The sequence below is a fragment of the Ptychodera flava genome, chromosome 15 (genome assembly GCF_041260155.1).
Source record: "Ptychodera flava strain L36383 chromosome 15, AS_Pfla_20210202, whole genome shotgun sequence".
NCBI lineage: Eukaryota > Metazoa > Hemichordata > Enteropneusta > Ptychoderidae > Ptychodera > Ptychodera flava.
In genome coordinates this window covers 13,140,072-13,164,448 of record NC_091942.1, presented here as the reverse complement: position 1 = coordinate 13,164,448, position 24,377 = coordinate 13,140,072, and the positions used below count along the sequence as shown (strand labels likewise).

The 24,377-nt window shown below is 37.1% G+C and overlaps 1 protein-coding gene across 2 annotated transcripts in view; it reads right to left on the bottom strand.

Annotated features, from left to right (window-relative positions):
• LOC139151199 (cytohesin-1-like) overlaps window positions 1-24,377 on the bottom strand; it is a 38,808-nt gene that overhangs the window by 3,759 nt on the left and 10,672 nt on the right. For both annotated transcript variants that reach the window (XM_070723808.1, XM_070723807.1), the window contains exons 2-13: window positions 15,881-15,954; window positions 13,184-13,248; window positions 12,638-12,713; window positions 12,064-12,182; window positions 11,558-11,638; window positions 10,854-10,966; window positions 9,216-9,364; window positions 8,376-8,487; window positions 3,474-3,550; window positions 2,149-2,226; window positions 1,538-1,619; window positions 79-148 (exon numbers count right to left, since the gene is read on the bottom strand). In XM_070723808.1, coding sequence (XP_070579909.1) covers window positions 79-148; window positions 1,538-1,619; window positions 2,149-2,226; window positions 3,474-3,550; window positions 8,376-8,487; window positions 9,216-9,364; window positions 10,854-10,966; window positions 11,558-11,638; window positions 12,064-12,182; window positions 12,638-12,713; window positions 13,184-13,209 — 983 coding nt within the window. In that variant the 5' untranslated portion in view covers window positions 13,210-13,248; window positions 15,881-15,954. The remainder of the gene's footprint in view (window positions 1-78; window positions 149-1,537; window positions 1,620-2,148; window positions 2,227-3,473; window positions 3,551-8,375; window positions 8,488-9,215; window positions 9,365-10,853; window positions 10,967-11,557; window positions 11,639-12,063; window positions 12,183-12,637; window positions 12,714-13,183; window positions 13,249-15,880; window positions 15,955-24,377) is intronic.

Sequence of the window (24,377 nt, the reverse complement as noted above, 5' to 3'; positions counted from 1 at the left end):
GAATGGATAGATCTGGTAATCCTACAGGAAGAGACAAATTTGCCATTCTCTTTGAATGGACAGATCTGGGATCCTCACCTGATGCATTTGATCCATTCTTCTCTCTCTTCCTCTGTTGCTGCTGACATTCTGTACACTTGGTGTCTCCCTGCAAAAATGAACAAACAACTCTCATTCTCAGGCAGGGTAGATATTACAAAACCCAAGCTGTCCACCCCCGATTCCCTGTAAACAGGTCCACACTCACCATTGATAACAATGTGTTCAGGCCAACCCACGGCAGTGAAAGGGTTATAAAGGTGTTCAGTTCATCATACATGTACTTGTTTATTGCTGGGTTGTTGTAGCATTTTGCACAGAAAGAAATAAGGTTCTGTATTTCACTCTACTACTACTAAGTTGGCACAGAGTGTCACTGGTATTTCTTTTGAAAATGTTGGTAAATATTGGAAAGTTTGTTTTTGATACTCACAGTCAGGAGGGTAAAATAGTTGAAAACACAGACCTCCTAACTCAATTACTCTACTTGAGGCGAACAGTTTATGTAACATGAATACAACCTTGCAGTCAACAGGCTACTAAAGATATGCATAGGAGAGAAAGCGGACGTGAAATTCCTGAGTAACAGATTTCAGTGAAAACACTGTCTGGGCAAATATTGCCACTGGGCATTTTGACAGGGCAGGTTAGCCAAGATCTGTGTACACAGGGTACTTGTCTGAAGGAAAGGACAGAGATAGGCTACTAAAGATATGAATAAGCAAGAGAGAGAGAATGGATGTAAAATTCCTGAGTGACAGATTTCAGTGAAAACACTGTCTGGGCAAATATTGCCACTGGGAATTTCATCAAGACAGGTAGCAAAGATCCGTGTACACAGGATACTCTTCTTAAAGAAAAGACACAGGTAGGCTACCAAAGATATGCATAAGCGAGTGAAAACAGATGTACAATTCCTGGGAGTAACAGATTTCAGTGAAAACACTTGTCTGGGCAAATATTGCCACTTGGCATTTCGACATGACAGGTAATCAAGATAGGTGTAAACAGTGTCGTCTAGAGGAATAGACAGATAAAGGGAATCCAGTATGACACTTCCGTAAAACTCAGTCTATTCAGAGTAATTGTCAATGTTTTTTTGACATAAGTATTGGTCAGGAGCACAGAAAGAAATGTCTACATAGAACTGTATGGACAAAATAAAAACAACAAGAGAGCCTGACCACTGATCTTCAGTGTCCCATATTATAGAATGTGAAGGGATTTATGGACTCCAGTTCTTCTTAGTTTGTGCGAATGGTGATTGGAAACAACACTCAAGTAGTTTACTTAACCTTGTGAGTAAGAAGTACCAAAATTTAACAGATCCCAATTAGAAAGGAATAGCTGAGGAAATACAGTTTTGAGATTTTCATCATAATATGTGAGAAGATTACAAAATCTAGAATGTAGAAATCACACTATGCAATACGGATTGTCAGATATTTGGTGGTAATGCTACCACATCTGTTATTAAAATTTGAAAGTTCTGTCTCACCTTCAACAACTTTGCCATCTTTGTCAGTCTTGCAAGCTTTGATTACTTCCTTATCATCAGCTGAGAACAGCTCAAAGGAGTACTGAAAACAATAACCACACAGACAAACCATTTTTTTGATAAACTTCAGATTAAAGTCTTTCAATGTGAAATTTGAACTTGACATACATTACTTGGTATCATGGCTGTGCCATTGACTCAAGGAAGTTCTCTTTGATGCAAAGAAATGTCTTACATATAACACATACTGGTACAGAGCTGAAATAAATAAATTTCAAGAATTTTTGACTCCCAGTTTTTAAAAATTTTGTGAGTTGAAATTGCACACTGCAAAGTGTACAATCCTACATTGCTTGAAAAAAGTGACTACTAATGGATCTTTTACATAGGTTTTTACTGTAAATAACCTTATAAGATATAATTTAATCTATAACCTATTACTTTTTTAATAAATGTAAATTACACTGATATTCATTCATAAATTCTTCGAATATTTTGGGTCGATGTTTGAATTGTGATTAAACACATCTTACTAGCATCTACAACAAATATGAACCGGTTGAACCTTTGAGCTATCTGTGGAGAAAATGAGAACTGGAGGGATGACTTACAGATTTTTTGCTTTCTTTACTCTCAATGCATTTCACTGACAAATTTTCTAACGGAATAATACCACGTGGCTCCTTGTCCTGTAAGAGTAATGAAAAAGCTTCAATGTTGCGAATGGCAACATTATGCATACTGAACAAAATGCTGCATTACAAATTTCACACTAGAGGTCTGTTAATTCATATGTGCATTACAGTCAATTGAAGTCTAGATATCAAATCTGGGTAAAGGACCACTAAAGAAATGGGTACACATGAGATTTGGCCATTTCATTACCTGAATGCATTAACAAAAGTACGTATTTATGGTATACTGTACTACTGCATGATTTTTTGGTGTTTCACGTCTCATTGATTATTTTCCGTGAAAGCATGAAATACTTCCTTCAACTAATGCTCAAATCTCATGGACAGAGTTAGATTTTCCCGTACACCTTCACAAGAAGAGCCATTTGGACACAAACAATTTACAGTGCATTTCACCTAAGTACCGCAACTCAGCGTTTGAGACGTTTACAATCCACGTACAAAACACACGATTAGCTTGGGTATCACGGACACATTTCAAAGTCACCGACTCGTTGATTAATTAAAGTAAACCTGCATTGGTCAGCCGCTGTCTGGACTGAGAGATAAACAGTTGACTAGACTTGATCTACAATGTAACTGTTTCTTTTACAATTTCAGCTAAGAGTTCAAGAGGTGAAGGTATTCTCAACAGAAACTAACTAAAAAGCAATACAATGTAGATCAAGTGTATCTCTCAGTCTAGACAGAGCGGCTGCCCCATGCTGGTTTACTGTAATTAATCAATGAGTCGGTGGCTCTGAAATGTGCCGTGATACCCAAGCTTATCGTTCGTTTTGTACGTGGATTGTGTCCGTCTCATACGCAGAGTTGCGGTACCTTGGTGAAACGCACTGTAACTGAATATTGTACTGTTGTTTGTGTCTCTTGTATGGCAACCACAACCTGAAGTACAGGTATGAAGTTGTATAGCTAAGAGTTCACGCATAGTTTCAGTTTGTTAGGACCATGGTAGGTATTTGACTTGTCAGGGAGCACTTACGAAAATATCTGCCAGCTATAATTACAGGTTGCTTTTCTTCATTCCAAGGACAGCGGAGTACAGCATAAATGGCAAATGGAAAATATTTTGCCAGGACAGAGCTGGGTAAATGCTGAGCATTCAATGCCTGAATTGGCGAGTTCATGTAGACAGGGGGCAAAGGTATTCAGGTGAGTGAACTGCACAGACCCTGATCATGATTTTCAGTCTGCAGGCTGCACAGTAGTTGAGTATGATCTTCAGTTTACAGGTTACTTACCGTTGTGTATTCAAAATAATAGAGACAGTTGTCGGTCAGGATAAACCACCTTCTCTTCCAGTTTTTCACTCTACCACCTACAGAAACACACAGAAACGAAATTTTTTTGTCACCGTAAATGTTAGAAGTTATATGAGTGGGAGAATGTTTCAGTCTACCCATCAGCTTATTACAAACTTATGCTGCTTTGTAGTTAGTACATTTTGATTACTAAAACATTTTGGTACATTGAGGAAAGCCATACTTTTAAATGTCAGTTTAGCAGTAACCAAAGTATGAGAAAATAGAACAATGAAGATTTGTAATGTCTGCAGTAATGAACAAGCATGCTGTAAGTTGAAGTTTAGCTATTAAAATATATCTATATTAAAACCGTTAACCAAATGATGAGAATTTTGGAGAAAATAATTATAGAAAAAATCAGTAAAATACTCCTATCAAGATCACTTTTGATAAATTAGCAGGAAAACTATATGCTCAAATTTAATTTTGAAAGTGGCAAAATTTTATACATAGTCTGACTTTTTTGTTGCTGATTTCATACCTTAACATTGTTCACCTATTATGCTGTACTGACAAAGTGTTGATGTTCCTCTACACCATACTAATGAGATCATGACAGTGAAATCAGTGGTTGAATTATTGTTTTCATTTTACCAAGTAACATTGCCAAAATAAATTAACCAGCTTTCTTAATTAAGTCTCGTCTTACACATGCACTGAAAGAGTTTTCTTATCCACGTTTATAAATGATCACAGAGTATTCAATTTTCAAAGCCATGACAAATTCTTTTGAAATACCTTCTCTCTAATCATAATTCATTTGACAGGATTTCAGTCAGGAAAGGTTTTAAAATCAAATGTGAAGGTTTGTCACATGAAGGACGACTCTACAACCAGCAATGGTAGAATTATGAACGGCTACTCCTGCAGGAAATGTAAGTTTTAGCAATCTCTTGCTAAGTGATGGGAGATTTAGCCACTGACTGCAACTAGAGATCCTAAATATATATTATGGCTCACGAAGAGTTAAAGACAATATTTTGTGAACATGATTTCCATGGACGATACGTCATAAAATATTTTTGATCAGCTAATGAACAACCACCTTCTTCATGCTTTTGGTTTTGAATCACAGTCGACAACAAGCTCTGTGTGATTTAAAACCAATACATGATTGGTGTTACTTCAATGTGTTGAAGTGAGTAGGAACAAGCGCTTTGGGGGTTAGAAAATCTGTTTAGTTCATTGAGAATAAACAGATTAGAAGGTTAGACAGCTTGCCAGTTCAGGGTCAAAAACATAAATTCCCGTTTGGTTCTCTTTGTAAATTGTTGTGGATAATTGCATGTAAAATCTGTTGCACATGAGCTCATGCCACTCATTTTTTGCACATCATATTAGAGGCACTGCAGATGGCAGCTGTCAAAACTGGCAACGCATACATACGCATGATAAAATTTGGGATTTAACACAGGTTACTTCAATTTCAAATGTTACTGCAATTCAGCAAAACAGTATTATAAATGCCATTAGCCGAGCTGTTTTCTTTATGAACATTCTAATCACAGTAAAGAAACTCCATACAAATGTTAGAGATGTTGAAAACCAGTTGTTCACAAGGATGAGCATTTTCTATTAGTTCTTTTCAGATGTTTTTTTCCTTCAATCACATTAAACGACTTTAAAAAGTACAAGTCACATTGTAAGTAAAGTCCTTCGCATTTCTGTTTTCAAGAGGCTATTCTACATTTTTTTGGAAAACATCAAAATTTTCACTTCCCTGTCACGCTCTCCTGTAACTACTAATTCTCAACACTATTTAGTAACATAAGCTTTGAACCAAAATTGAAAGACTTAAAAAACACATGCAGTAAGATTATCTGAAAAAAATTGAAATACAATTATAAAAGAATCACCGTGAGATATACACCCTTTTACTCAGTGTGTACAAGAAGTTTGTCAAGAATATTTTCACCAACACAATACCCTGTGCTTTCAATTACTTGAACTTGACTTTACAAATGTACATGGCATCCATCAGATCCACATTGCCAAATTTATGTTTGATCATCATCTATGATTTGTTTATTTAGCTTCCTTGTCTGATAGACAAGTTTGACAGTTAATTGAGAGCGTTCCAAATGGTTGATTGACAGTTGTCAATACTGCGTCTGTTCAGTGATAAGGGAATTTAATGTATCAGTGATGTCATGCCACACATTGTAAAGTGTCATATTTAATGTAAGTGTTGCAATCTCTCAAGGTAAGCACTGTGAATGTTCAGCATTGTCATCTTTTAATTACCGCCTCACACACGCAAATTAGCACAAATATGCACAGGTCGAGAGTCACAACATCATTAATTTCTGAGTTCAGCAATGGCATGGTCGGTGTGACATAGTCCCGCATAATTTCAATAAAAAAAATCATCTGCTTCAACTGATCTCTGATCACTTGCTGAAACTTAAATTACAGGCAAGGATTAGTCCTAAACCTGGCAGAACAAGTGTGATTGGGAAGAGTAAGAAGAATAAATGTGATTGGGAAAGGCACGTTGTGAAGCAAATACAATATCATGTTAAACATCATTACATGTTTCTGCTAAATGTGCACTGAAAACTTGGTTCAAAACTACAAACTGAAACGTGAATGACTAAATATCCGGACTTTGGAGATGTTGCGAAATGCGAATTCTAGAAACATAAATTTACACATTTCGAAGATGTCAATTCACATATTCTGAAATTTACATTTTCAAAGCTTGGAAAGTCTGCACAGGCAGGAACACTCACTTCACATGTGTATATTTCCTTGAGAGACCACAACAGTATTTAGGCAACTCATCCTACCACCAAACTACTCATATACAGAAAGCTTTGTACACGGTTGTGTCTACATTTCTCTGCTACCAGTGCATGCAAACATAATATTCAAAAGTTTTTCACATGCAGAACGTTTTCAGGGATCAGGGCAAAAAAAACAAAAAAATATAATCCTAAGGAAATATGTGTGTTGGCAACTAACCTCCTGGAGTCATTATAAGCATTTAAAATTGCCAGAGAGCCATTGAGTTGTTTAGGAATAAGAGAGAGAGAAGCAAAGAATGATGGGTAATTGACTGTTAGTGAGTAGTATATGTATGGCTCACTCTGATTGGTTTTTAAACAATCTCTTTCTAATCTATAACATAATATTGAAACAAACATAATATCACTGATTGTCTGACAATTTGAAATCATCAAAACCTGTCAATTTTGGGAACAATTTTGTTAAATAGAATGAGTTTCATGTGGTGTATGTGTTGATTTGGTGAATTTGTGAATATGAATACAAATGTAAACAAATTGAATTAAATTTGTGAAATTAAGACAGGTGGAATAATGTTTATAGCATGTACATGAGTTATGGATGTACAGTTGAATGGAGAATGACTTGTTGTCGATCATGAAGAGTAACATAATTTCACACATTGTAAACCCTGTATCTTTGAGATGGTAAATTTAATTGATGAGTTTTTCAATACAGAAATCAAAGCCTGCATGTATATATCTCAATACTCAATCTAATAACTATCCATGATGTATGATCTGCTAAATATCACTACACAAGGAAGAGACTTTTAGCAATATCTAAATGCAACCTAGTGGAAAAAGCAGATTCACAATCATCAGTGGCAAGAGAAAGATTTGCAACAGCACAAAAGGACTGCCTGTGGCATATTTTTGTGGCTCTAAGTTTTGACTACATCTGAATAATTTATTACATATCACCATGGAATAAGAAACCATGGCATCAAAATACATGTATAAATTTCATGGCTTTATTGGAGATACAGTTTTCAATGCTGTGAAATTACATTACAGTTCTTCATCTGATGTTGGCTTGATATATGTTAAGTGGACAAAATGGATGGCGAAATGGACAAAACGGATGGCGAAATGGACAAGCTAATGCATGCATCATGGGTATGGAACATTGTAGTGAGGGATGAAGTTAGAGACAGTGAGAGACAAACTGGCACACACGTGATGGCAATACATCACTTCACATGACACTAGCCTTCTGCATTTTCACAACTTGTACATGACAGCATGCATCATCTCAGTCAGCCAACATGAATGGAACACATACAGTGATAAATGAGCCATAACACAAGATCAGCCAAGTGTCATATAAATCAATGCACTTCAATGGAACATGGAAAGCTCCTAATGTAGACTTTTGAATTTCAACAAAGCTTTCTGCTCTTGCAAACACATGATCTAAAAACTTTTGAAGTTGACACAAACGTCATAATACTTTATTATTTGGAAAGAAGACGAAAGCAAATCAGCTGAGTACAGGTCTCGTGAGTAAAATATCAAATCACATTTTTTTGCAATTTCTTGCACAAAAAAGTTCAAATGAAATGGAAGTTTCACAATCTATGGTGCCAGACCTCTCCTTAATTTGTTTGGAATCATATATTTGTATTCTCAAAGTCAGACAGTACGTTTTTTTCTGTCTGTATCAACATATGAGGGCTCATAAACTCATATGCTGATGTGAATTACAATGGCAAGATGCAGCTAACCAAAACAGTGCAACTGAACAACGTGGTGATCTGTACACTTGAACGCAAACTTCGTCATCATGTTTTTGTGAACTGAATGTTACGGATGAGTTTTTGCTTTGTGTGTTTGGTGCAAGTCTGAGTTTCCGTAAGCAACACATGGACTGTGAGGATGAAAATATCTTGATAAAAACAGTGACAGTAGTTAATGATGAATGTTATGAAAACTAACTGAATACAACATTAGACTGGCATGCTTGATTATTAACGAGTGAAAAAACAATTGAGTATGAAGGTGAAGAATGTGGGAGAGCATACCGACTCTCCATTATCAGAAAACAGCTCACCTTGTTTTAGGAGCCATCCCTCTTTGTCAGGGTTGAAGAAGGTGTGGGTCAGATCGTTGCCGTCATCGTCTGGAATCTTAAATGGTTCTTTTTTGATGCTTTCATACAGACTCTATGAAAGAGAGATTATAAAATATCAAAGATCTAGATTACTAGGTCATTAGCTCCTGGCTCATTGACACCTCTGAAAGAAATTTCATCATCTTCCAGGAAGACTACACCTTTATGAAAGTGACAAAAAAAATATTTTCATTTTTCACACTCTCTGTGTTGGTGCTACTTGCCAGTAGAGATTTGTTCAGAGGCACAATCCATGTCAAAATATATTTCTGCTATTTCAGTTTTCACTTTGGAAAATATAGTGTACAAGCATAGCCTTTGCATTCAAAAGTAATGGGGAAATTTTTGATAGTGTACTGCTTCAGTGATATGTAGAACACGAAGAGATGCACAATCAACTGTCACCAGTCTTATTTTACTTATTTATTCTGTCCGTCATCAAGAAACCTATTCACAGGATGAGGTATGCATTACTCAAGGGTATGGGAAAAGCACTGAACTCCAAAGTGCCTTGCCCTGGGGGCAAAAACACCACACTGGGCTAATCAAGTCCATCATTCTCTGATAGTTAGTCCAGTAAATTGGTCATACTGAGTGTCAAACAAACTGCCTTCCCATAGTTATCCTGTTACACCCTTTATATACAGCAGTTTAAAACTCATCGTCCTCGAAATGGTGAGTCTAGAGCCATGGCCGTACCTTAGAGTGAGAAATTTACATACATTTATTGATTTTTCCTATATACTGGAAAGTGGGAAAATTGAGAAATGCATGGTTTACCTCTAACAGTTCTCTTGGCAAATCACCACCATCATTGATTCCTCTATTCATATCGATAAACCTCTCTACAGTAGGTTTATCTCTGACGCTGGGATTGTGAAGGCTTGTATTCAACATGATGATTGCAAATGAAAGCACATAGCAGGTATCTGTAAGAGACAAACATGAAAAATATGAATCATGACAATGTTAATTTATTGTTAAATGGAATTTAAGTACCTGACTTCAGGGTTTTTTGATGTCCTTCTGTTAATTTACCGAATTCGAATTACTATCAGCAAAGTCAAATTAACGACAAAAGAAGCACTAAACCTAAAAACGGCTGACCTGTACTTACAAGCTACTTGTCATTGAAGTAAGTGCCTCTAGTAAGGTCACAGCCTCCTGATGGCAGCGGTCAGTCTTTTATCCTGTCTATCAGTTTGTTTTTTTCAACAACTTTTTTCAAAATGAATATAACATTATGGTACTTGAGGTCACGCATATATTAATATGAGAATTATGCTGGGCCATCTGTACTGAAGGCAAGGTCATCAAGTATGTTATTGTTCTTCTCTTGATAATCTATCTATTAACGTGAATTGTAGTCAAGTCTTAGTTGTATCATAATTTGGACATGGTTGTACACCGGTAATGGCTTATCAGTGAGTTTTACCATATCACAGTACAGGGTCCATCCACCACAATAATAGTGACCAAATGTAGCTGAGCCAATTGGTGTACCACATGTTTTCAGTTGCTTTTAGCCTATGTTCTAAATATATCTATCAGCAAATCGACTGGAATGACCACAATTTGCATTTTTGGCTATTACACAGATATACTACAAGGTTAGTATGTCAAGGGTTATCACACCTGACCCTGTGAACAATCAGGTTTTGTAAGTTGTAAGTCATCTGCACACGATAGGACCTGCTTCGACAGAATTGCCCATGTGCCTAAATTAGTTTTACATTTTATGACGTTATCATCAGGATTAGATATGATGTTACTGATACTTGCCAAGGTGATCACCCCATGTAATGATTTTATTTGTATTGACTGTGAGTGTGTATTTCTGTGTATCACACCTTTGCTGGCTTTTCTTGGTAAGGCCAAAGTAAGTAAATTATTTTGTTTTGCATCCACACAAAAGTTCGAAAGGTAGGCAAAATCGATTGCCTTTGTCACTTTTCACATACAACATGCACATTTTTTTCACTATATTCTTCTAGAGAATACCATTTAATATGAAGTCATGGTGCAATAGCTGTAATATGTTTGTCGTAGAGAAGTATTTTGTCTTAATGTAAAAGTTCTGGCTGGTTTCGCAATGAGATTGCCATTCTGCAAGAAAAGTCCTTGTTTATTTTTCTAAAAAAAACCTCCGACAACCTATCTGTGGACACAAAACAAAAAGAATTTACCTATTTTGGCCTAAGGAAAATATGCATTATATAGAGTCAGAATCACATTGAACTAGGATTCAAATACCACATCAGGTTTTGAAGTGCAGAACTGAAACATCCAAGTGTTATGCACGCCTGGGTGTACACAAAGCCAGATTTGATCATTAGCTAACAGGATTACTAAATGTTATTATAACGGAGCCCGCATGAGGGATAAAGAAACCCGCATGTGGGGAAACAATTGACTTACCCGTTGTTGTAAAGACACCTGGGTTACTTTCACAGTATCTCTTGGCGAACGCCTCCATTAGACGGTCGATCTTCTGTGCCTCTCCAGGCAGCCGGAAACTCCATAAGAATTGTCTGTGGGGGTCAAAACGTTTGTTGGAATTTGTTAAAAAAGATGTGACAGCTATCGAGCATGAAACCTGTAATATACAGCTTTTGCTGCAGCGCCCCAGAGCAACATGATTTGTACTGAACAATAGTTACATAATATGGGACCTCCAGCACCTAATATTGAAAACTTTACTCTCTGTGTAAAGATAGAACAACTGTTTCTTGGGATGCCGATGAAGCATGTACAAATACTCAACATTATCAGTACATTTGTAAACGGCCTGTTTGTATAAATCGGAATTCTTATTGTTGACAAACAAATTCATGTCAAGACATGAACTACATTTGTAATTTGGCAACAATTACAATGCACATTATGGAATTGACTAGTTGAGCACTAGACTGGTTTTTACATACTTCTGAGAAGAGACAGAAAAATTATAAACGATAAACATAAATATATTGAACAGAGCAAAAGGCTACATTTAATTGGGATTTTATGACAAAATCAGTTGTGAAAATCACAACAAAAATTGTTTTTCAAAATCAAAAGCATGGCGATATATCAAGAATTTTTGACCAGTCATGTTACATGTAAGATGATGAGTGACTCACCGGAGTGCCTGTACAAGAATCATGTCAGCAAATTCATGAAGCCCGACAAAAGCTTCCATAACTTCAATGTTGAAGTCTTTCCTGCAAAAAGAAAAATATCATGGCTTGTTTTATCATGATTGTATCACAGAAGTTTAACACCTCTTACAAAATGGACAACAATCTACAAATACTTCTTACAAAGAAAATATCACTTCCATGTACATGTAACAGCAGAGATGTAGATATATGTAAATGTTGGTGCTTGCCAAAAAATAAGTTTTGTGACATTAATGCAATTAATAATTTAAGATCACTGTCATCGTTATCTTTGTCCAAAGGTTCAGGAGAAATTGCCAAGTTCACCTGAAAACAAACCCAGATTGTTCAATCAAGTAAACACAGCACTGAGGATGAATGGTATGTATACAATAACAATGGCTATACCAACACACACTAGTACCACCACCATATTTGCATGCCAACAGGATAATGCAGATTGAATCAAAGTGAAAAATAGCACTCACTTTTCTCCCAAGTAATCACCAATAGCAGTCTTGTTCAACCCATCACCTTTGTACAGAAACTGCGCCACATCATTTGCAGTTTCCTCAAGCAGACCATTCTCCTTCATATATTCTATACCCTGGGGTGAAAATTGCAAAAATTATTTTCATTTTAGACCAGATACAAAACTTTCTGCCTTCCTACAATGGATTACATCCTACAGAAAATGCAAAGATGCAACTGCGCTTGTCCCTACTTCAGATCTGACTTATAAATAAGATTTCTCCTGGTCATCAATTTTGAAAACAGCCACATACATGTAGAGATGTGGGAGATGGGTGACCAATACTATCACATCATCTAAACTAGCCACAGGATTTTACTCATCAAGGTTCCTGACAATATGCATAATGGTGATATCCTTTAATATGAGATATATGACAAAACTATATATCTACAATCGTATATAGGTTTCTTTTCCTAGTCCTGATTGACTAAAACCTTAACCTGTTTGTGTGTCCATTAATAAAGAATACTTTTAATTTACCAATGGATCTCGTTAGGTTTACATGTGCACAAATTCAAAGACTATACCTTTTTAGGATCCATATTGAATTTCCTGGTTCCGGTTATGATCTTCCTAGTTTTGACATCAGTCTTGCCAAAAAGCCTGTATTATAAATACAATATGTACATCACAAGTTTGCAAATGCAAAAGTGGCAACAAAGAGAAATTCCGTCAGCCACATTACAAAATTGATATTCCTTTATCCACCAAGGTTTGTCATCTTCATTGTACATTTCCAATAACACTGAGCACATATGGCTGTTGTCAATTTATTTGAAGTAAAGCACGTATCGCTGCTGTCAATTTATTTGAAGCAAAAGTACATTTCAGTGATAAAATGGCTGAATGGTTGTCTCCATTCAGTTATGACATGACGTGCAGAATGCTCATGGATGGAAAAATTGATGTACACTAATGAATGGGCCCTGCACTGTTATTATTGTTCTGGGCTTGTCTTTTGGGTTCCAATTAGTTCACACCTATTGTAGCTCAGTAGTCCATGAGGAAAAAGTGCATATAACACATCTTCCTTGCAAGAGTCCATGTGAATGCTAAAAATACTTGTAGCTTACCCATCATCGATTTCATCAGTCTTCATGAGTTCATTATTGACATCAGCTATCTCATCTTTTAATTGCTGTTTGCGTTAGAGAAAAGATAAACTTTTATTGAAAAATAAATAATTTGTGTACAACAAACAGACTTTGTTGTATTACCTCAGAATTTTATGTCATAGAGAGGTTAAAATTGGTATGAATATACGCAAATTATGTTGTTTATCAGGACACACTACTCTTTACGTATATTTAGCTATATGTTAAAAATCTGGATGTTTGTGTCAGGAATAGTCTTTGACAATTTGACAAAATATAGTGGGTGGGGGCAGCTATGTATGCATTCTAAGCACATTCACCATGTGTTGACAGTGCGTACACTATACTTTATGCTAAAACCTGCTGATTATGAATTGAAACATCAAAAAATGAAAAATAAAAAATCATCAATTACTCTCAACTCTTAATCAAGGGCTTAGGATGGGGGATGGGTTGGGGGATGCTCAATCAACAGATAAGAATGTGACAATTTATAACATTGGATTTATTAGTGATTCAGGACGTGTCCTCTCAGGGCAAGTCATTCACTTTGTGATTATCTTCACAGCTAAATTTGAGACATGTTTCAAATCCCACGCTACTGGAATTTCGTATACACTATGTCTAAACCTGAGATACATGTATGATGTTCCACAACTACAAATACATGAGCTACGTGTCCTCTCAGGGCAAGTCATTCACTTCGTGATTATCTTTACAGCGCAAATTTGAGACATGTTTCAAATCCCACGCTACTGGAAGTTGTATACACTATGTATAAACCTGAGATGTGACTTCCTTGAAATTCCTGTCTCACAACTGTGAATACAGTACGCAATAGTGAGCTACGTGTGGAAAGGATACAGTACAAAGACCTCACCCATGTAATATATATCAGAGTTGTTGCTTGGCAACAATGAGTAATCTGCACGATAATAGACATATATACATATTTTAAGTAAATGTGCAGATATTCAAGTATCAGGCCAAATGTAAATCTTTTTAGGGAAAACTTTCCCTGCGGAGAACTCTTGGACACATCAGTCATTGCGACTTGAAGATACATGTACAATCCATTTGTAATGTTCTCTGCACGAGTCCCCCCATTTAATTGGTCCAGACTTACATGTGCATGTAACTACTGAAGGACGTACTGTAATTATGAGGTTTCACAATTCAGTGTGTTAACAATTGTCTATTGTGCCAAAGATTGCATTGAAATGTCTTTCACAGGGTCATCTGACCACTGATGTAGACATGGCGTGTTTCCTTCCATTATGAAGAACTCCTTTTTGTGTCCCAATATGCTAACGTATGAAGGGCAGTATTGTAATGTAACCATATGACATGACTGAACTTTAATAAATACATTCATGGATACAATATTTGGTACACAAAGAATATGGCAACCAAAGTATGAGAGCCACTTCTGTAGAAAAAAATGCTAGAATCTACATCTGCATTTTATAGTTGAATTTTTTTGTAAATACTGTAATGTCAAGGTTTTTAAAAAGAATGATAGAAAGGCTTAATGTTCTGCTGTACCAATGCCTCTGTTCATGAAAGCCAAAATCCTCAGGAAATCTATAGTCAGGAAAGCCCCCAGCCATCAGGCAATTTATTTGTGTGGCACAGTAGTGAAGTGTGATACTCTAACAGGGGTCAAAGACTGTATCAAGCTACATGTGCTAATGAATTTGCTTGGCAGGAAGTACACCCCCTTCTGCTCTTAATCAATAACCACACACCAGACAGCCTGCATCATGATAGTAAAACAAAATAAACATGACCTAGTCACTGGACATCACTCAGAATCTCAATGAATGAAAATCTGATGACATAGGAAACTGTCCATGGTAACTGGATCATTCATATCTAACAAAACATATTCAAACATAATGGTGACATGTGGTCAATCACCAAAATTGAAAACAAATATGGTTTGATTACCAGTGATGGTGTTCAAACCTACATTTGAAAAATACTGGAATGAAAATACTTGGAAACTGCCGTCAGTTTTGAACAGAGGCCATCGACACTTTAAATCGCTTCTGCTTTCATTGAGGGAGGTTATCTCATTTGTCTCAATGCCAGTATACAGTTCAGAATCTGAAACATCCTTACTCAATCTAGGATACAAAACAGAATATCTGCAAACGACAGCTGTAAGCTGTAAATGCATTACTGACTGACAGTTGCATATACCATAATACATCAAAAGACCCTGAAGGGAAAAAACGTCACAATCATGAACAATGTCAATATCCTGCAGCTGCTATTTTTATACAGTTGATTGAGCTGTGGTGGAGTCTGTAAGATTAAAATGCTATGCTGAAGCTAGTTGACTACCACAAATAAAACCTCATCTGTTTCCAGATATGTTTGAATAATCTTTGAGATGGTAGTTCTTCAATTTCTTGTTGTTTAAATGTTTGATTTGGCAGGGCTCACCAAAACAAATTTGATGAATTTCTGATAAACCTAATACCAGTGCAACTGTATCTGTAGCACGCTGTATGTAAGACTACCAGCACATCGGTCATGTTGGGTTTGTTTGCTATAATGGGCATAGCAGAAGACTGATATATGTAGGGGAAGGGGGACAGTAATTGTTTATATGATTAACTAATAATTATATTTAAAGAAAAGTCAGGAGCAAAATGAAATTTCTCTTACCTGGATTTCTAATAGAAGTTGATCCTTCTTTCTTCGTATTTCAAAAAGTAGTTCTTCCTCTTCTGGAGTTAGCTCTGTAAACCAGAGGTAATAAAATTGTAAATCGTATCAGCTATTATAGTAAAAGCTCATATCATCAAAAGTGGAAGTGTTTCTACTTTCACAGTACTATTAGTATGAAAGCACTGGTGACCGATGCCGCTAATGGAAAATGCAAAAATATTAATTACAGAGTACCAGTACTATACAGTGATATCACAAACTTATGCCATCACCATTTCACAATTTATCATGATGAGTACAAAATTTAGTGTGTGTTGTCCATTGTAGTAATATGCTTCACATAAAATTTTTACAAAATGCAGTCAAATTATTGGCAGTAAGTCCCTGAATTACATTTTTTACTGGTAAAATTTTAGTATAGGATCTCTCTTTGGTTATGGTGTCTGCTACGCTGCCCATGGGGTGGCGTAGCATATACCCTAGACTTCTTAATTTTTAGTATTTTGAATATTATACAAACGTAGTCTATGATACAAACTGCAATTAGAGACGCATGCAAGCACCAATAAAGAATAATCATGTAACTGCCGATTACATGCTGCTCTTGGTGCCAGTCTATGTGTTGCTAACAGCTGTGTGCCTCCATAACAGGAGGCACAGCTGGTAGCATCACACAAACCTGTGGATCGATGCATTATTCTGTTATTGTGAACAACAGTAAATCATGCTTGGAAAAAGATGAGAAATGGTTGCAATAGACATTCTGCTGATAAAATGCACTTGCAAATGAGTTTATTTTTTCATAAAATTCAAATCAATTTATAACCCTTTCTCTCTACTGCTTTCAGAACAAAATACTAGGTCATATATGATATAATAGCTGAAATTAAACCTTATACAGAATAGCCTTGCAGTTCAAACCACAAGTATGATAACTTCAGTGTTTATCACGTCTTGAATGTCTGATTACTTCAATGCTCAACACATACAAATCATAATGTGTGATCACTTCAATGCTCAGACGGGTGACCAAGTTGATAAAATGGCCTTTAACCATTTACAACAGAATGTTTGTATTGAAAACACAGAGTTTAAAAGATTTTTGTCACGTTACCTACATAAATTTCATATATTTGGTTGATACTGTACTGTTTAAAAATGCAAAACTTACTGTCTTGCTTAATTTTGTTTTGTTGTTATGCAAAATTCATTGATGAAAGCCTCAACTGGCTCATAATAATATGTCTGCTTCACTTTCAGCTCTGTATAAAATTACAATGTATGTACAAATCGCAAATATAAAATTGTGTTACATGTACACATATGTTTGTAGCTGTTAGAGTTCTGATGGACAATGACCTTGCATTATGATCAACAGTAACAAGAGATTGAATGACTACTGTACCCACATGAAATACAATAATCAAAATAAGACAGGATTCTAGAACTTCCCTGCTGTTTTCTTGCCATGTGCCTTAGCCAATTTAGCCAAGAAATTGAAAACGATGGAAAGATTACACACCATGGTGGCAAATTTGTCATAACTGGTGTCAACAGCAGAACAAGTCAAGAACACACAAGCACCTTTGGGATACCCGGCCCAAAATGAACCAACGATTTTTATGAGCACGCTTCACGACCAGTCGTACGACCGTTATCAGTCGTGAACTGCTGCAAAATGCTATGCGCCTTGTGTGAAGAGATCATGTTTAAAAATACCCGGATGTGGGATTGATACTGACCGAAAAAAAAGTTTATTCATATGTCCAGCTTCTCTGCATCCCGGAGTTGTACGGATAGATGGAGATGGATAGATCGTTGGGTCGTTGCGATGCACATGGGTTGAACTAAAGTACTTTTTGAAAGTTTTGAAATCACTAGCGTCTTGGGTTCGTGGCGATAAATGTCGGGAGAAAATAAAATATGCTAAATCATATTTAAACAACATGCAGAGCTTCTCTGTATTCCTTTGTCGTACGATAGCTCGTGGGGTTATTGCTGTGCAAATGGATAGAAATAAAGTGTTTTTTCAAAGTTTTTCCTTCACCACCGGTCGGGGGTCGTGGCCATGCATGTCAGGAGAAAATAAAGTATTTTGTCAATGTTTTTCCTTCATCCTGGTCGTGGGGTCGTGGCCAAGGTTGTCGGGAGAAAATAAAGTTTTTTAAAGTTTTCCAATTACGACCGGTCGTGGAGTGTGGCCATGCAAACTGAGAGAAAACAAAGTTTTTTTCAATTTTTTTCTTTCGCGGCCGGTCGTGGGGTCGCGGCCATGCAAACTGAGAGAAAAGAATGTATTTTCAAAGTTTTTCAATTTCCACCGGTCGTTTGGTGGTGGCCAAGGTTTTCGGGATAAAATAAAGAAGTTTTTCAAAGTTTTTCTATCACGACGGTTGTGGAGTCGTGGCCATGCAACTGAGAGAAACGAATGTATTTTATTTCGGGAGAAAATAAAGTATTTTTTCAAAGTTTTTCCTTCATCCCTGGTCGTGGGGTCGTGGCCAAGGTTGTCGGGAGAAATTAAAGTATTTTTCAAAGTTTCCAATGACGACTGGTCGTGGAGTCGTGGCCATGCAAACTGAGAAAAATAAAGTAGTTTTTCGAAGTTTTTCTTCACCACCGGTCGTGGGGTCGTGGCGATGGCATGTTTGGAGAAAATAAAGTATTATTTCAAAGTTTTTCCTTCGAACCGGTCGTGGGGTCGTGGCGATGCATGTCGGGAGAAAATAAGTAGTTTTTCGAAGTTTTTCCTTCACCACCGGTCGTGGGAGTCGTGGCGATGCATGTTGGGAGAAAATAAAGTAGTTTTTCGAAGTTTTTCCTTCGAAACCGGTCGTGGAGTCGTGGCGATGCATGTCGGGAGAAAATAAAGTAGTTTTTCAAAGATTTTCCTTCACCACCGGTCGTGGAGTCGTGGCGATGGACATGGACAGGAAATAAAATATATTTTCAAAGTTTTTCATTCACGACCGGTCGTGGGGTCGTGGCGATGCATGTTGGGAGAAAATAAAGTAGTTTTTCAAAGTTTTTCCTTCACCACCGGTCGTGGAGTCGTGGCGATGCATGTTGGGAGAAAATAAAGTAGTTTTCAAAGTTTTTCCTTACGACCGGTCGTGGAGTCGTGGCGATGCATGTTGGGAGAAAATAAATTAGTTTTTCAAAGTTTTTCCTTCGAAACCGGTCGTGGGGTCGTGGCGATGTATGTTGGGAGAAAATAAAGTATTTTCGAAGTTTTTCCCTTCAGAACCGGTCGTGGGGTCGTGGCCATGGACACTGAGAGAAAATGAAGCATATTTTCGAAGTTTTTCCTTCACGACCGGTCGTGGAGTCGTGGCGATGCATGTCGGGAGAAAATAAGGTATTTTTCGAAGTTTTTCCCTTCAGAACCGGTCGTGGGGTCGTGGCCATGGACACTGAGAGAAAGTAAAGTATATTTCCAAAGGTTTTCCTTCGAAATCGGTCGTGGGGTCGTGGCTGTAAAGTGTTACATTTTTCTCCGACATTTTGATCCACGACCGGTCGCAGAGATTGTTTGATTTATTGTCGTACTTTGGACACAAATATTTAACATTTTCACTTCATGGAGAAAAAGACAAATGTTCACGTCGACAAATACACGTATTTTCTGTTCCGTGTGTTCACAGTCCGTCTACCATGGCATGAGTAGAGGGACTGTGTTATGTTGCGTTCCGTGAACTTGACCTGCTGACCTTCGGACCTCTGACCAACATGGCGCCTTGCAGAGGAGTTTTGAATGTCCCGTGTAGGTATACATTGTCATCGTTTGTTGTCTTATTATATCATAACAATAGCGAATGCATAACAAACAAACACCAGAAACACGATGCTTTGATTAGGATGCCACCCAACCGCCTGTAAACGGCGTAAAATACTTGACACCGACTCTTCTTTTCAGTACGTCCGACACTTCGGTGACAGGAGGTGATTGCAAGCGATACGTGTTCGGCACAACGTGGTTTTTGAAAGTCATTTGCTCATTGCAACGGGTAGAGTTTTTGCAGGAACTGTAATGATGCGGCTATTGAAGACTATTTCTGGCCCAATTGTGATAGAGCAAGGCTGTTGTCGAATCAGATGTTGTCAGCTCTCGAGGAGTTCCACCCCTATGTTCCCAAAACCCTATGTTCCGATACGCGACACATCCCATATATGTTCCGACACATAGTGTCAAAATGTGTAAAATCCTATCGGAAAGTCCATGTTTAGAGGGCAGGTGTACATTTCTACTCAATTTAAGTATTTTCAGTTCTATTTAAAAACATATAAATGTACAGAAAAATACTCAATTAGAGCTGAGCGGTCTGTACCCAAACCATAGTGTTCAGATATTTACATCCAAAAGAGGTGATTATACTTAGGCTAATAACAGAAATGGATTTCACGATGTAAACAGGGTGGAATTTGTTACCGATTTCAAAACAGACAATGCACGTCCACTGCATCAGATTGTGCCCGTTGTGAAATCAAACCCAGAAATAGGCTGAAATTAATTCAACACATGATTGATATATGTTCAGAAGTTACTTTTAAATTTCTTTGCGTGTAGTTCTGAACGTTTTTAAAGACACACATTTCTCGTGACTGGTTTCTCCAAATGTATTATTGCTCTTGGGATTTTTGATGTGGATTTGATTTTGGTCGTTGCTCTTCCATTTTTATTTGAGAACAACCCGTCAATGTGGATAGCATAGATATTCTTGACGATATTATACGTAAAATTAATTAAATTTAACAAATGGGAACCATGCAATAGACAGGGAGAACATTCAAGTAATTCTCGTGATAATATTTCAATGTAAAGCTTCCCAAACGCAAGTAAAATATTCGTACATTTACAAGGATTGTATAATAGATGCATATTTGACATAAGCTTACAGGTGATATTCAGTCTCTTCCTTTCTTCCTTTATGACAAAACAATTGAGCGTGTTTAAAGTCCCTGCATACTCCCGACACTGTATTTTCAAAAACACTTTCAAAAATCCTTGCAGTAAATGTTTAGGCCTATATGTGCTTTATTAATTGCCCGATCTGATACTGGGCCCTATTAACAAAGCAAAACATATCTAGAACTTGCAACTTGAAGAAACAGTGACTGCATGTTCGGCTGTGTGGCTTTGATAAAAACGATTGTTTTTGCAATTAATATCTCCCTCTGCGAAAAATAACACAACGCAATCGAAAGGGAAAACAGAAAAAACAAAACAAGAGTCCTTTCAGTACCTCTCAACGTATCAACATATATCGTGGTAAAATATCTTAATTGAACGAATGTTTCCTTGATACTTACTAGTACCGCTTTTCAGTTAGTAGCTCACAGATGCAACTGGCCGTAAAATAAAATAACGGATTAAGAGTAGGCCCTAATTGCTTCTCATTTTTTTTTTCATAATTCTAATCTGGATGAGAAGGGTGTCCCTATGACACGAATATGTTGAGATGATATGTGGATTCTACTGTATTACTATACAATCAAATGCAGTGTGGTCTTTATTTCGCAAATAAATATGACACAGTAATCGCTTTGTAGAGGTCAAACTCCCATTATTTTACGAAAGAGTAGATCACAAAATATGGATCATCAGGAATGGATCAAATCTTTATTCCGGTGCAAACTTGTACGATTTTTCGTCTATTGTACCATGACTCTTTTGAATTGGAGATCACCAACCAGCGGCAAACCGGCGTCTACAGTAACATTTATAACTTTTTACATATTTACCTATTACACAGTAAATAGGACTTGACAACCGGAAAACTAGTTCCTGCAGAACCTTTCCATAGCTGGGGTGTCCGAACATAGGGGTGTCGGAACATAGAGTTGTCGGAACATAGGGGTGTCGGAACATAGGGCGGTCACCTTAAGGGAGGACATCAAGCGTCTGAGTGTAAAAGACTATACGTTTGTAAGTTTTACGCAACGTAAACAAGCCCTCCCTGCGTTCTCCCAATGGATACCATATTCAGGTTAATCAAGGTTAGCGGGTTTAATTACATGATCAAGTCAATTTTGTGAGAAAAATGAACGGAAAATATCTCAAAATATCGGAGGAATTTCGTATTCTTCATCTGCCACTCGGTGTACATACTAAGAAGTTTTGTCTTATCACACGTAATGAATGTATTTTTAGAATGATATATGCGATGCAATGTGCCAGGCGACTTTGAAATTTTTTTTTCAGCTCGCAACTCTCTTGAACTTTCACAACCCTGGGCGATTGTCTGATCCGATGTCTTGTCTGTCTGTTGGAATGATATCCAAGGCTGCGTTCACAAATACTTAGGGAGGGGGCTGGATAAATCGCGATTGAAATCTTATTTTTTTTTTTATCCGCCTCAATACCCTAAAAAATTTCAAGTTCCCCCGTCTATATGATAAAAGTTTCAAGTCCCCTCCCTTATAATTGTATTGCCGCATATTTATTAGGGATGCACGCAAAGTAAAAATAAACATGTTTTGGGCAGTTCTGATCGTAGATGTTCGACACTACCTGTCATTAGCAGTTTGTACCGGTAGAGCCATATTCCCAGGCAAGTTCTTATGCTCGAGATGCCATTCAGCCTGCTCAATCACAACTATATGACAAGACACCAGGGCCTTTAAATACCATAATAATCGTATGTACACTGTCACTATGCTACCATATGCTTTCTTCTGCATGGAAATGTTTTTATTTTTGTGGCTCAAACATTTTAGTCATGGTTTAAGGACTGAACGGTACACATGAAAAGCTTGTAGCTTATGGCAAGCTATCGTACAGTGTACACTGACTGAATGCCTCAGACGTAAGGGCTTATTTGTGAAGTTTTATTTTAAACGTTCTGTTTAGGTGACATTGTTGACATGCAAGTTGTGGTTTAGGAATTTCAACATGGGTTAAGGTGGGAATACAGTATTTTGAATTGGTTTTAAATGTATTTCACTCTATTTATGCATAACCAGATGCCCAGAACCATTGTACATAAGTTGATATCAATCACATATCAAAGAGAGAACAACAGTAAATCAAAACCTTTCGCAGGTAACCAGAATGTTACCATCCATCATGCTTTCCATATATAGAAGCCTGCTTTTCCAATTTGTGGGTACAGCTTCATGTGGAAGGGACAACAGCTGGATCTTTTGACATGTTTTCATGATTTTTATTCGGTATATTAAAGGGAGGCAGTCGTCGGAACTCTACTAAAAGGTTGCCAGGCTGAGGGACCCCTACCACCGATGTAAACACTGTATCTACATTACGCTTGCGAATGATGAATGTTAAAATATGTTAACAATGAATTTCGTAAAATTTAAATGTTGCAGCTATGTTGACTTGATGCATCTAGATGTCATACATGAAATACCTTGTTTGTGAACAAGAAAGTCGCACACGCGCATCCGACGACTGCCTCCCTCTAAAGACAGAAATTCCCAGATTCTATTGGTCGACATATCATGCAAAAGAATAAAGTAGACATACCAATACATGAAATTTTGGTCTAAAATTCATTTAGGGTAGTACAACATTAGTTTCAACCCTTTAACCATCGTGGTGGACCTCTAAAAGAGCAAAATTAGAGCGAAGAGATTTCCAGAATATGAGACACCATGGTTGATATTATAGAACAAAAGAAACAACTTGAAAGAAGTCGTATAGTAGCAAACTATAGCAACGCTCCCTGAAAGAAAAAGTGCCAATGACACTTTGCTCATATTTGATTACATATGGCAGAACAGAGTATATGTACGATATAGTTCTTTTACCGGTTCCATGATGCAGTGCGCGCCAGGGTATACAAAGCGTACGTTACGCATAGAACTTTTTAGCCGTAGGGTACACGCAGGGTACGTTACTCATAGAACTCTATGGCAGATTACACCCTGACCTATATTTTCGTCGCTGATGGTTAGATTATACACGGGGCATTATTTGGTACTGCAAATTTGTGTCATTCTTCTATAACAATCCGTTGTACAAAACAAATCAGCATGTTTTCGCTGTTTTGAGCATATATACGGTGTTTGATAAAGTCACTGCAATGCATTGTGGGATAACCGGGAAAAGGTCTATTTTCTAGCTCTTGTGGGCCTTAGTTCGTAATATTCATAATGTCAAGTGCGTTTGAACACGTTTTGATGTCCATCGAAGTACGTATAATAGTTGGCAACTATTGCAACGGACACACATATACACCATCATGGCATGCGGCTTTGTACATCAAAAACAGGGACACAATCTACCATTACCAAAGTAAAGGTGTCCGTTGTTTATAAAGTATTTGCGTTTATGTTTATTTTATGTTTATATTGCATGGAATTAATAAAGACAATATTTGGTCCCTCTTCCATCTGTGGTCGCATGATCGAAGACGAAGGTAACATATCGCATGTGAATACTGGCATTCAGCAGTGTCACTCTTGCAAAATTCATGCAGGTTCATAATCTTAAATATACTGAAGTAAGCATAATCTTGAATATATTGAAGTAAAT